The 14093-nt window shown below is 36.1% G+C and overlaps 2 protein-coding genes across 3 annotated transcripts in view; both read left to right on the plus strand.

Annotated features, from left to right (window-relative positions):
• The first annotated feature begins 106 nt into the window (after window positions 1-106).
• Window positions 107-12428, plus strand: nlk1 (nemo-like kinase, type 1). The gene is made up of 12 exons (XM_051886723.1): window positions 107-349; window positions 2927-3235; window positions 3444-3573; window positions 3700-3755; window positions 4633-4739; window positions 5740-5825; window positions 5909-6118; window positions 6707-6808; window positions 6921-7007; window positions 7753-7951; window positions 8060-8153; window positions 10072-12428. The coding sequence occupies exons 2-12, from the start codon at window positions 2928-2930 to the stop codon at window positions 10118-10120; spliced, it is 1428 nt and encodes a 475-aa protein (XP_051742683.1). The 5' UTR covers window positions 107-349; window position 2927; the 3' UTR covers window positions 10121-12428.
• A 1375-nt stretch (window positions 12429-13803) lies between these two features.
• The window catches only part of tlcd3ba (TLC domain containing 3Ba), a 17875-nt gene continuing 17585 nt past the window's right edge, over window positions 13804-14093 (plus strand). For both annotated transcript variants that reach the window (XM_051886731.1, XM_051886735.1), the window contains exon 1: window positions 13804-13943. The gene's annotated coding sequence lies outside the window, so the exon portion shown is untranslated. The remainder of the gene's footprint in view (window positions 13944-14093) is intronic.

Below are 14093 nucleotides of genomic sequence, written 5' to 3' on the forward strand. Positions count from 1 at the left end.
CTTATTCGTGTAAGGCGCAGTGAGTGTATTATTAACACAACGGTTAAACTGCGTCTCTCGCATTGTTTACACCGGTGGTCCTCCCCTCCCCCATACACTCATCCCTCTTTTCTTTCACTCCATCCCCCTCTCTCAACTCCTCCTTCTCCCTCACTACCGCTATTTCCAACAGCTGATTTCCAGATCAAAGAAAGAGGAACACGGCGAGACAGTTCAGGTTTGGGATCAGCAGCAGAAGCAGAAGGATTTAAAGCGAGTAGAAATGCAGGGAGAGCGCTGCGATCCGCAGCATCCGTCATGAAGATTTGAGCTCCGCCGCCGCTGCTGCTGCTGCCATCAGCTCCGAGAGGTTAGCCGCTGTGCTAAAGCTAACTTTACAAACAACTGTAGCCAATAAACCTACATTATCAGCCTTCATCACGAGTTACAGCTCGCGTTTCCCTTTCTTTGTGCATTAGGAGTGATTATATTCACTTTAAGTTATATTTTTCGCTCTGAAAGCATCATTTGTGTATATAAACATAATATATAGGTCACGGAGCAGATTAATTAGCCAGCTAGCCAGAGGTAACAGCTGGTTAGGTCGTATTAGCTACATTATATTAGAGTTAACTGGCTTGAAAATGACATCAAATTAAACAAAACATGTAGAAGATTGAGATATGTGTTGGCAGACTATTGTGGTGTGTGGAATGGCTTGTAGCAGCTTAAATATAACCAGTTGTGTCATTGCAGCGTAGCTTGTTAGCTTGGGTAAATAACGTTAGAGGAAAGAGCAGCTTGCGAACACAAAACTGATGTTAACTTTCCAGACGTGTTGCAAGCCCTTTTTAATTTATTATCATTATTTTTACATGCTGTTTAAACCGATGTTATCGATAAAGGTGCTGTCAGGCCACCGACCGAGCACATGATTAAAGTACATCAACCTTTGGCATGCATTTGGTCTAGTAATGTTTCTGATTGATCTGCGGTGTTGCAATGCGGATGCACTGCAACTGAACACTGACTCTAAGACGAGTTGTTTGTTTCGCCTAATATTTGCCAGTTTGTTTAGATTTAGTACTTTATTTATTTATTGTTGTCCATTGTAACCTAATTCATTTTGGGCTGGTTATTTGTTGAGGAAGTCTTTACCTTAATGTACCATAACATACTACCGTATTGCCGTAAAGACTATTCAAACAATGATGTTGAAAGGAATAGTCAAACATGTGTATAATATATATACATTTAAGCTTAATATATCTAAATTTTTAGTCATTATTTATTTACACACTTCATGTCATCACAAACTTGCATGTGATATGTTAAGCCCCCAAAATGACAAAAACACCATAAAAGTGGTCCATACAACTCATATGGTATATTCCAAAGTCTTCTGAAGGAATATGATAACTTGGTGTGAGGAACAAGCTAAATTATAAGGCTTAAAGGGTTAGTTCACCCAAAAATGAAAATGATGTAATTTATTACTCACCCTCATGCTGTTCCACACCCATAACACCTTCGTTCGTCTTCAGAACACAAATTAAGATATTTTTGATTCAATCTGATGACCTCTACTGCCAGCAAGATAATTAACACTTTCAAATGCCCAGAAAGCTACTAAAGACATTATTAAAACAGCTCATGTGACTACAGTGGTTCTATCTTAATATTATAAAGTGACGAGAATACTTTTTGTGCACCAATAAAAAAAATAACGACTTTTCAACAATATCTAGTGATGGGCGAGTTTAAAGCACTGCTTCATGAAGCTTCGAAGCTTAAGGAATCTTTTGTTTCGAATCAGTGATTTGGATCGCGTATCAAACTGCTGAAATCACGTGACTTTGGCGCTCCGAACAACTGATTAGAAAAAAAATTTGTAAAGCTTCGAAGCTTCATGAAGCAGTGTTTTGAAACAGGCCATCACTAGATATTGTTGAAAAGACGTTATTTTGTGTTTTTTGGCGCACAAAAAGTATTCTCGTCGCTTTATAATATTAAAGTAGAACCACTGTAGTCACATAAACTGTTTTAAATATGTTTTGAGTACCTTTCTGGATCTTGAGAGGTTCGGTGGCATTGCTGGCAATAGAGGCCTCACTGAGCCATCGGATTTCGTCAAAAATATCTTAATTTGTGTTCTGAAGATGAACGAAGGTCTTAGGGTGTGAAATGACATGAGGGTGAGTAATAAATGACATAATTTTCATTTTTGGGTGAACTAACCCTTTAAATTCACTGGGGAGAAACTATCCCCTGCATTTTGATTGTCATTTTCCATCCCATATAATGAGACTTACATTTTGTTTTTCAATTTTGACAAACATGAGAACCGATATAGCAATGTGTCTAATGGTAACATATTTGAAATGAATAAAATTTCACGAGAAGCCTGTTTTGTTCCATGAATGAAGAGCCTGTTTTGTTCCATTTGTCTTCCATTAAAAAAATAACAGGTACGAGTATGAGTAAATGCTGACAGAATGTTGTGTTGTTGTTGTTGTTGGTAATATGTCACTTAGAAATTTAGAATAATTTAGAAATTTGTGATTTTATTTACCTACTGAAGGAGTGTAGTTAAATAGTAAAATCAATTTAAAGGGATTGTTCACCTAAAAATGAAAATGGTCATTTATTCACCCTCATGTATTACTGACTTTCCTCTGTGGAGAGCAAAAGAAGACATTTTGAAGAATGTTTGTAACCAAACAGTTTTACTTCCCATTGATTTCTGTTGTATGGACAAAAAATACAAAGTCAGTAAGAAATTGCTTGGTTATCAACATTCTTCAAAATATCTTATTTTGTGCTCAGCATGAAGAAAGAAATGCATACAGGTTTGGAACAACGTGAGGGTAAATATATAATAGCAGAATTTTCATTTTTGTGGTTGACTATCCCTTTAATGATCATTTCTCACCTGTGTTTGTTTTAGGATGGCGTTCCATGGATCCACTCGGCCGACAGTGTGTGGTAACTTGTTCCCTGGATCAGATTTAGGCCACAAGTATTTTTGTGTCAACACCACGACCGGCACTACCTCAACGGGCCTCAGTGCAACACCAAATCCCACTGGACCCAACGCACCAGCTGGGACTCCCAGGCACCCGGCATCTCTCGGGGGCAGCGCAGGCGGAGGGGCGGCCATCCCGCAACCTCACAGTAACCCAGCAAGTGAGGTTCCAAGTCCAGCTGAAATGGAACCAGATCGACCTATAGGTTATGGTGCATTTGGGGTGGTCTGGTAAGTCCTGCTGTTGTCCAAACACACTGATTTATGATGACTGTCTGTCTATGTAGGCACTCTAAAGAAGTTTCTTTTATATTTCAATGCATCTTAAAATTAAATCTTATTGACCCCAAACTTTTGAACAGTGGTTTTATATATTACACTCTCACATTTTACTTTAGTAATGTTAACATCTGGCTACCCTGTTGCATTGCTTTGGTAGGTCTGTGACGGACCCTCGGGATGGGCGAAAGGTGGCTCTGAAGAAAATGCCGAATGTCTTCCAGAACCTGGTCTCCTGCAAACGTGTGTTCAGGGAACTCCGGATGCTGTGTTTCTTTAAACATGACAACGTAAGTTTTGCGGGCTGGAAAGGGAATCATGCATTCATGCATTGATTGGTTGGTGAGTGAATGTGTGTTTTTGCAGAGTTGTAGAATTTGTTTGTTTTTTGTAATGATGGGAATTTGCTTTGGCAGGTGTTGTCTGCCCTTGACATTCTCCAACCTCCACAAATCGACTGCTTTGAGGAGATGTATCCTTCAGACCCACATTTTGCCTAAATCTCTTCCCCTCTGAATCTTTTATTTTCTATTTATTTATTTTTTCTATTCATGCCTATGTAATAATGGGATTAAGAAATTGGTTTACCTCTGTTAGTAGTAGGTGACTGTAAATACCATGTTCCAACTTGTATAACGTTATACTACAGTATATGTATTTGCATTCTATCACTAGCTATGTTTAAATCCAAAGTTGCGAATATAACTTGGCATTTCCATCCAGCTTTTTTTTTTTTTTGATGCATTATCCCAAAATGTCGATTAAAAATAGGTGGATCATACTTTTTTTTACATTGAAAACATAAAGCAGCACAAACATGGAGTAATGCCAGACCAGAACTGGTGTAAAGGCAGTGCAAAGTCTATTACAGTTTACAGTGTAAAGAGTTTAGTTGTTTTCAGAGCTATATTAATATAGAGTGTAACTTGTATATGTGAGTTGGAAATTGTAATCTTACAATATAAATTTTACTGTCTAGTATGTTTAACTCCAGTGCTGCATAATGTGAAGCTTTTTTGCACTTAACAAATTAATTTGTTATGAATATCCTGGTTTGCATCCAAAATGAACACCTCGCCAAGCACCAAATGCAAGTGAAAATTAGCTTTGGCGAGTAAATAAACCTGTGTTATTTGCCAGTTGGAAAACTAACCGTGTTAATATATTTAACAGATGTATGGCTAGATTTTTTTTCAATTCACATGCCATTGATGATATAAAATAATGTGCTGATATTTTCTTTTTCCCCCCCTGCTAGTTTCCATCTTGTGTTCTAATGGTAGAAGTTGTTATTGTGTCTGTAGATGTTTTGCAGGTCAGTTATGATCTTAACTGGGTCTTTGGTGTAGATACGTGATCACTGAGCTCATGCAGAGTGACCTACATAAAGTCATCGTTTCCCCTCAGCCTCTCACCACCGATCACATCAAGGTGTTCCTCTACCAGATACTCAGGGGTGAGTTCACATGGCCATATGTTACTTTGGGATTATAATTTTAAGAAATATATGTATTTTTATTTTGGGGATCAGGAGTATTTAATCAGGACAGATGAGAGTTTGGTGTGTTTTGTGCCTGTGTTGCAGAATGGGATTATGTTTGACCTTGCAATCGGCCTAGAAAACTTTAATCTTATGTTCTGAAAATAACATTTGTTAACAAAATCCTACTGAACTGTTAATCTTGTTTGGGGCAGTTTTGACTCTCGTTGCTGGAAGAGTCAAATGAATCTTCTTGCTGAGATTGTTTGTTTATAATGAATCTGGAGTAGATACGACAATACTAATAATAATGGTATTATACTTTTTGTTTTGGATTGGAAAGATATTTTAAAAGATATTTTAAGCATCTCTTATGCTTAGCAAGGTTGCATTTATTTTATCAAAAGTACATCGAAACAGTAATATTGTGAAATATTACAATTTAAAACATTTGTTGTTTTTATTTTAATATAATTTTAAAATATAATTTATTCCTGTGATGGCAAAAAATTATTCTAATATGATGATTCAGTGTTAAAAACGGTTGTGCTGCTTATTATTTTTGTGGAAACCGTGACACTGTTTTCATGATTCTTGGATAGAAAGTTCAAAAGAACATCATTTATTGGAAATAGAAATCTTTTGTAACATTATAAATGTGTTTACTGTCATTTTTGATCAATTTTATGCATCCTTGCTGAATAAAAGTATTTCAAAAATCATACTGACCCCCCCCCCAAAAATGTGTGTGTATATAATATATATATATCAACTTTATCCATGACACAACTTTTGTTTTGTACAACCAAGCTTGTGGAGACACAGCACCTTTTAATAACATGGGTGTTGGTATTAGAAAGTGCAGGAAGTCTTGGGTTTCCTAGTCAGTAGTTGGTGTTTGCTCATGTTGTGTGATATGTTAGTATTGTTCCTCCTATTGATGTCTTTTATGAGGTGTCCTCTCTCTATCTCTCAGGGCTGAAGTACCTGCACTCTGCAGGCATTCTGCACAGAGACATCAAACCAGGGAACCTGCTGGTCAACAGCAACTGTCTGCTTAAGGTACCACACTGCACATGTGCTCAAACGTACTCAGTCAAATAATAATGGCAAAATGAGAAATGGCACTTTTCCTTCTCATTTAGATTTGTGACTTCGGCCTGGCACGAGTGGAGGAGCCAGATCCTTCTCGTCACATGACCCAAGAGGTGGTGACGCAGTATTACCGCGCTCCGGAGGTTCTGATGGGATGCCAGCATTACACTTCAGCTATAGATGTCTGGTCTGTAGGCTGCATCTTTGCTGAGTTGCTGGGCCGGCGCATTCTTTTCCAGGCTCAGAGCCCCATACAACAGGTAATGACGTACGCTACCATTCAAAAATTTGGGGCCAGTAACATAAACATTTTTTTTTAATACTTTTAATCTGAAAGAATGCATTAAATTAATCATAAGTGATCAAATATTTCTGTTTCAAATAAATGCTGTTCTTTTGAAATTTCTCTTCAAAAAATCCTGAAAAAAAAAAAAGTATCATGTTTACACACACATCAAGCAGCGCAACTGCCAACATTGCTAATAATAATAAATGTTTTCTGAGCATCAAATCAGAATGATTTCACTGAAGACTGGAGTAATGATGCTGAAAATTCAGCTTTGCCTTCATAGACATAAAATAAATTTTAAAACATATTAGTAGACTATTATTTTAAATTGTAATAATTTCACAATATTAGTTTTACTGTATTTATCAAATAAATGCACTCTTGGTGTGCATAAGAGACTTAAAAAATCTTACAGACTACATATTTTACATTTAAATGGTAGTGTATAATAAAGGACCATCTTTAATATACAATAAAATCTTTCTAAAATTAAATTCTTTTATTAACTTGATTTTGAAACCTCCCTCACTCAGTTTCTCCTCCTCTCTTTTTCTCTCAGTTGGATCTGATCACTGATCTTCTCGGGACTCCTCCTCTTTCTGCCATGGCATCTGCGTGTGAAGGAGCTCGAGCGCACATTCTTAGAGGACCCCACAAACCAGTTCTGTACCCTCTCTTACAATGATTTATTAGTCTTTAAAAATGAAATTCTTGAATGTATCCTCAAATCAAATGCAGTGTTCTAACTTTAATTTGTGCTTTTTCTCCCTTAGCCATCATTGTCTGTTCTGTACATGTTGTCAGATGGGGCGACACATGAAGCTGTTCATCTTTTGTGCCGCATGCTAGTTTTTGATCCAGTGAGTATGATGTATACATTTTGACAAATCTTTTTGTGGTAATTGTTTTTTAATAGCCTACACTTAAAATAATAGTTCATTTTCGTCAGTCTACATATCATAACATTCTTCCTTAAATGCTTGACTCTCACAAAACTTTTTTTTTTTTTCTTCACAAAATGCTTTTTATTGTAATAATGAATACTAAATATATAAATAAATGAATTAGAGTAATTAGATTATAGTCAATCATTATCATCATTGACTAAAAGTAAAATGGTCTCAAAAGTCGGTAAGAAATTTTTTTTTTCTTATGCTCACATAGGCTGCATTTATTTGATAGTAATATTGTGAAATATGATTACAATTAATACGTTTTCTATTTTAATATATTTTTACTCTTATTAATGATGAACAGTCATGCTACTTACTACTTTGATAGAAACTGATGCATTTCATTCAGAATTGTTTGAATACAGTTTAAAAGAACAGCATGTAGAAACAGAAATCTATTGTAACATTATAAATGTCTTTACTTATAAATGTCACTTTTGATCAATTTAATGTGTCCTTGCTGAATATAAGTATTAATTTCTTTAAAAAATAGAAAATAAAAATCTTTCTGACCTCAGGCTTTTGAATGGTAGTGTAAACTTCATGTTCTTTCCTATAAAATTATAGTTATTTTGTTTTTATATATTATTTTATAGTGAAAATGACTTTCTGTTGTTGTTATAATTATTATTCTGTGTGTCTCCATCTAAAGGCCAAGCGCATCTCGGGCAGTGATGCTCTGTCTCATCCGTATTTGGATGAGGGTCGTCTGCGGTACCACACCTGCATGTGTAAGTGCTGTTACTCAGTGCCCAGCGGGAGGGTATACACCCGAGACTTCGAGCCGCCTGCGGATCGACCTTTCAGCCACAACTATGAGCAGAGCATGCACTCTGTCTGGCAGGGCAAAGGTGACACTTTTTTTTTATCACTCTGGCCCTTTTGTTATAATATTAAACTTCATCTTCTTTTGACATGAAGGACCTATTTTGATGACCCGTTTTCTCTGTTCATCTCAGAGCTCATCCATCGTTTTATAACGGAGCACCAGCAAGGCAAACGAGTGCCTTTGTGCATCAATCCCCAGAGTGCAGCCTTTAAAACCTTCATTAGGTCAGTACAAGGATATGCGTTTTCTGACAAACCTTTTTCAAATACATTCACTCAAAAATGAACAATGACACTGAGATGTAATATTTACTCATTCATATAGTTCTGCTTAGCTATAAGATTTACAATTGTTGTTGTATTTTTAAATGCCTGGTGTTAATGCTGATTATCTATAAAAAGTAGGGTGGCCTCTCTAAAAAAAGAAAATTGACATGGTTATTAATTTATCTTTTATGTATAATCCTATATTATAATAATAATAATAGTATATTGTTATCATTGCCTGTTACCACAGCAAAAATCTAGCTTTTAATAATTAAACATTTATTAAAGGGATAGTTCACCACAAAATGAAAATTCTGTCATCATTTACTCACCCTTAGGTTGTTCCAAACCTGTATAAATTTCTTTGTTCTGTTGAACACAAAGGAAGATATTTTGAAGAATGTGAGAAACTGAACATTTCTGGGGCACCATTGACTTCCATTGTATTTATTTTTCCTACTATGGAAGTCAGTGGTGCCCCAAAGCATCCTGGTTACAAACTTTCTTCAAAATATCTTCCTTTGTGTACAGCAGAACAAAGAAATTTATACAGATTTGGAACAACTTGGGAGTGAGTAAATGGTGACAGTATTTTCATTTTTGGGTGAACTATCTCTTTAAAGACAAGTGCACAGTCAGTAATAAAGTAATTTGTGTATTTGTTCTTACAAGCATAGATAAATACAATACAATAAAGCTACAAATAAAGTAAGGTCTAACAGTAGTAGTTTATTCTGGTAAAGAAATGTAAGAGCTTTAAGAGCTAATGAACAGATCCAATATAATGATACACATCTGATCTCTCTCAACTGTTTTGTTCACTTAAGACATAACTATGTTTATGAGAATATTTGCTGAAAAGGGTATTTTAACATAATTTTGTGTGTATGTGTCCAAAGATCAAGCGCAAATCTATTCAGGTGTTTGTGCGCTGTCTGAAACGCGTCTCTCTCTGTGCGCGCTCGCTTCGGGTGTGTGCGGCTGTGCGCACAGATAACAGTGCACGATCGAGTTCTCTTTCGCCTCTTCTTACGTTCAAATGGTTTAAAATCGCTTGAATGTGTACATTTTAAAGAAACTGATAAACTTTCACTCTATGATGGTTAAACTTGGCAATTAATTTGTGAATCACATGTGTTGTCATAATTTACTCCCCCTCATGTCGTCCCAAACCTGTAAGACTTTTGTTCATCTTCAGAACACAAATGAAGATATTTTTAATGAAATCTGAGAGATTTCTTTTCCTCCATCGACAGTCCACGCAAGTACCACTTTGATGCTTCAAAAAATTCATAAAGAGACCGTGAAATGAATCCGTATGAATTGAGCGGTTTAGACCAAATTTTCTAAAGAGACTGGATCACTTTATATGATGAACAGATTGAATTTAGGTTTTTATTCACATATAAACTTTGATCAGCGAACATGAACTAAAGCTCAACTGAACTTGCTTGATGCGCGAGAATAAACCTCATTGGTTCTCGCACTTCACGCAAGCTTGCTAGAGTTTACGTTTACCACAACTGATGTGTGCGTTGATGAATGTTTATATGAGAATAAAAGCCTAAGTTAAATCTGTTCATTATATAAATTGATCGTGTGAAATTTGGAATAAACCACTCAATTCATATGGATTAGTTTTTCGATCTCTTTATGAACGTTTTGAAGTGTCGAAGTGGTAGTTGCATAGCTGTTAATGGAGGGACAGAAATTTCAGATTTCATTTAAAATATCTTCATTTGTGTTCCTAAGACTTACGGGTTTGGAACGACATGAGGGGGATTACAGAATTGACATAAATTTAATTTTTTGGGTGAACTAACTAAATGTTCCTTTTGCTGTACTAAGTCTTATTTTTTCTTTATTTCTATATCAGATCCACAGCATGGCATTCGTCAAAAGTATCAAGGAAAGAAGAGAGATGAGGGATGAGGTGGATTCTGGAAAATGTGGATCATAGGAGCAAGCTTGCGTTGGAGATGTCTGAAGGATCACATGCTTTTGAACGCATTCTCAGCACTCTTTCCAAGAGAGTTTCTCAGAAAAACATCTTTTCCAGTTCCACTTTCACAACACTGATGAATAATGCTTCTGATGCTGCTGAGAACAGTTTTATACTGACTGTGTGCTTGAGGATTATGGGAAATAGAGTTTTCCACAGGAAAAAAAAAAGAAAGAAAAGAAAATCTCATGGAATTTTGTTGAATTTTGACTAAATGAGCCAACGTCAATGTTGTGCAATACAGATATCTGGAATAATGCAAATCACAAGACTGCGCTGACCATGATCTTACTAACAGATGAGATGACAGTGCCCACATGTCCACAGCATCACCCACGCGGCCATCTTTAATCTGTGGTGTACCTCCAAATTCTGTCGATAGACTTTTAACACTGTGTTCCTTTTGCGGGTTCTTAGGTTTTATTCTGATAACCAAAAGTTCTTCTCAAGTCTTCTTTCTTTGTTACTGCTTCCTCATTCAACTGAATGCTTTCTGTTCGATATCACGCAGACTTTCTCTAAGATATTTTTTCCCTTACTGTTATTTTCATTTAATGTAGTTTTTTTTGGGGAGTTGTATTGTGCAGAGTCCTCAATATTTCTTATGAAGCGTCCTGTGCAAATGATCCTTGAGCAAATGCATTAGTTTTAGAGTTGTATTAGAAGGTGTATAGGGGTATAGGGGTGATGGCGTCTTGTGTGCCGATACATTTTTATCTGAGGAACGTAGGTACTGTGCTGTTCCCGCCTGAAGCATCTTCCCAAAGGTCCCGGCCCTCCTCCTCCCTCCTAGGACCAAACGAGATTGATATCAGTATCCTGCTCTCTGATTGGGCGAGGCTCTGTAGGCAGAGAAGATGGATTGAATCGTATTTATTTTCGCTTTTTAATTTATTGTCGTCTTGTCCAACTTGTTCGGTGTTTGTGTTAGGTGGACCAGGTGTGGGTTTCATGGCGGTATGAGCGAGCCACCTGGTCCGTACGTGTTTTTAAAAACTGCAGTTTCGGAGAGTTTAGGGATTGTGCAGTGTTGTACCTTTTTGAATATTTCATTACCTCAACCGGCCCTCAGTTCACTGGGCTTGTGTGTGTATAGACTGAACCCAATCATTTATCAAAAAAGTACTGTAATGCAGCCAAATGACGTCAAGTGTGTGCGAAGCTGCTCCACTGGGCGGCAATCTCTCCCTGAATTGTTTCTGAATCGATCTGCTTTTCTTTTTCCATCAGAGCGAGGGATTGTTGGGACGATGGCTGATGGGTGAGTTTTAGATGCTTGTTGGGAAAAAAGCTGCTGTTTTGTGTAATACCTCCCTGACTCATTTGTAAAAGTAACAAGTCTAGAGCTCAGGTTTCATATTATACAATATGGACTAGACTGTAGACACTGTAGACGTGGATCCAGGCAGAGTTACTGTATACAAGCAGTTGTTGGTGCTCTCTGTGTTTATTGCAGGAGGCTGAATACTCAAATGCCCAGTACTGTAAATGTTTGCCTCCTACCAGCAGGTGGCAACAGAAGCGCAGGGCACGATTGGATGCATCAAGGCTGTTCCTCATCAATAATGTCTCTCAATGCATGTGTGTATGGACTTCACTTGGATTTGCAAATTGCAGTGCATTAGGAGTTTTATTTTAGAAACTTTTTAAATGTGCTGTTGCTATTTAATTTTATTATAGGAACATGTTCTTTTTAGGTTTTGTTTTCATGTATTGTGACCAATTCTTTTAGGTTTTGGTTTTATTATTATTATTTTTTTGTTTGTTTAAGTTGTTGTTTTTATGACCACTTTTGCTATTGTGTTGGTAGAAAAACTAGCAAAATAGTGACTGGAATGAAGATCAGTGGATTGGTTTAGTCATTTTCGTCTTAACCGACTGCCAAGCAGAAAGTTAACTTTTCTTTTCTTTTTTTTTTTTTTTTTTAAGTAAATGGTGAATTTCCTTTAGTCGTAGGATAATAGATGTTAGACATTTTTAAGATGAAACTGAAAACTTGATATTCGTGTTAATGACTATTATGGCTTTGATAATATGATTGAACAGTTGTTTTAAGATGGTTATTATTTCTTGTTATCTGTTTTATTAGATTTTTTTTTTTCTTTTTTTGTCTTTTGCATTTTAGAAGAAAAAATGTTTTTGTGTTCCCAACAAATACTTGAAGTTTTTAAGGAAAAAAAAAGAGAAGTGGATTTGGATAAAATAGACATTAAAGAGACAGACACTGGAAACCTTGCCTCTGCATCTTATTGGCTTGTCAACACAATTGCATTCCAGTTCAAGGACATAACTATATTTCATTTACAAAGATTTGAAGAGGTTTTAATGTTCAGGTTTTTTTTTTGCAACTGTTTCAGCATGAAATGAAAATGATCTATTTTCTAAATGCATATTATAGAGATTAATTTGTGCATGTTTTTTTGTTTTGTTTTGACCTTGTAATGTTAAACTTGTCACAATACGGATGAAAAGATCTGTCGCTACTTTGATTTCATTGTGACTTTAAAATTAAGTGATTTTTAAGAGATCTACTAAAAACATATTCCCATCTTCCAAGTTTGGTAGTCAGTTGATCATGATGACACATTAATTGTTTTTTGTTTTTTTTATCGCCTTTTTTATCACCTCCTTCAACATGTTAGTTGTAGGAGGACCTTCTAGAATAGTTTCACATGACAAACGTTTTTAGATTTGTAAAGCCATATGTATGTCAGAATTTGCACCTGGTTCACTTGATTGTAAGTATATGTGCAAGCTTTATTTCACGTTTTCCCTGAAGTAAGCATAGCTTAGGATACCTTGTTGTGACAATATCTCCATAAAATTTCCATATTCATGTTGCCTTCCAGACCAAAAAAAAAAAGTAGATACAGTTTGCAGGAGTCTCCTGCAGTATTTTTGGCAAATGTAATTTGTAGGCTCCAGGGGTTTGATGTATAAATGAAAATTTTCCATTCACACAATTATTTATAAAAATTGAACTTTGCGTATGCACACATTACTGGTGAGAGCTTAGAACTAACCATCTTTCCCAACAGGAATATTGCATATTATAAAAGTAGAAATATAATTACAGTTGTGATGTGAAAGACACTGCCCGTGCAGCTGATACTAATTTGTGCTGCATACCAACATTCTGTCATGTCAGGAACTGTATTTTTTTTTAACAAAAGTAATATATGTAATGAATTTGCTTAGTAAGATAGCGTTTTAAGGAAATTAAATGTTTTATTATGTACTAGTAGTATGTATCTATGTATCACAGTGATAATATAGAGGTTTCTCCACCTATTTTTTTTAATGTAGCTACATCTACAAAATATTGTCAGATATGTAGATGGAGTAAATAGACAGCTATTCATATCATCACCCCCGTTTTTTAAAAACCCTACACTCTGTCCGCGTGTATTGGGCAAATAATAATTATGTGAGCAAAATTTTGATAATTCTGTATTTTTAGTACGGACTGCTGAAACAATGAAAAGACGGCGGACCATGAATAGTTAATGCAGTCGTACACTATCAGGTCACTTTGTTTTTACTCGCCATTGGTCAGATTTACTGTCAATCAAACCTTAAACCAATAAATGAAGGGAAAATCTGTCGTGTTCGTCTCATTTAGCCAATCAGCGGTTAGTTACTAAGAGTCGCGGTGCAGATTTAAAAGTAAAATTAATCTCTTGTCAACACATTTAGGACTGGGGCCAGTCGAAAAGACGTGATTTCTGAACCGAGAGCGATGCACAGTAAGTTGAACCAGCTTTTTTCCGTTTCCGTGTAATGTTTCCTGACTTCTCCGGTGATAATAGTTAAAGGTTATGTACAAAGACAACGGAGACCAGGGCTGTATTTATCCACTCAGCGAGGCTCTGAGTCATGTTAGCACAGCGCTAGCC

Source organism: Ctenopharyngodon idella, chromosome 3, assembly GCF_019924925.1.
Source record: "Ctenopharyngodon idella isolate HZGC_01 chromosome 3, HZGC01, whole genome shotgun sequence".
Classification (NCBI taxonomy): domain Eukaryota; kingdom Metazoa; phylum Chordata; class Actinopteri; order Cypriniformes; family Xenocyprididae; genus Ctenopharyngodon; species Ctenopharyngodon idella.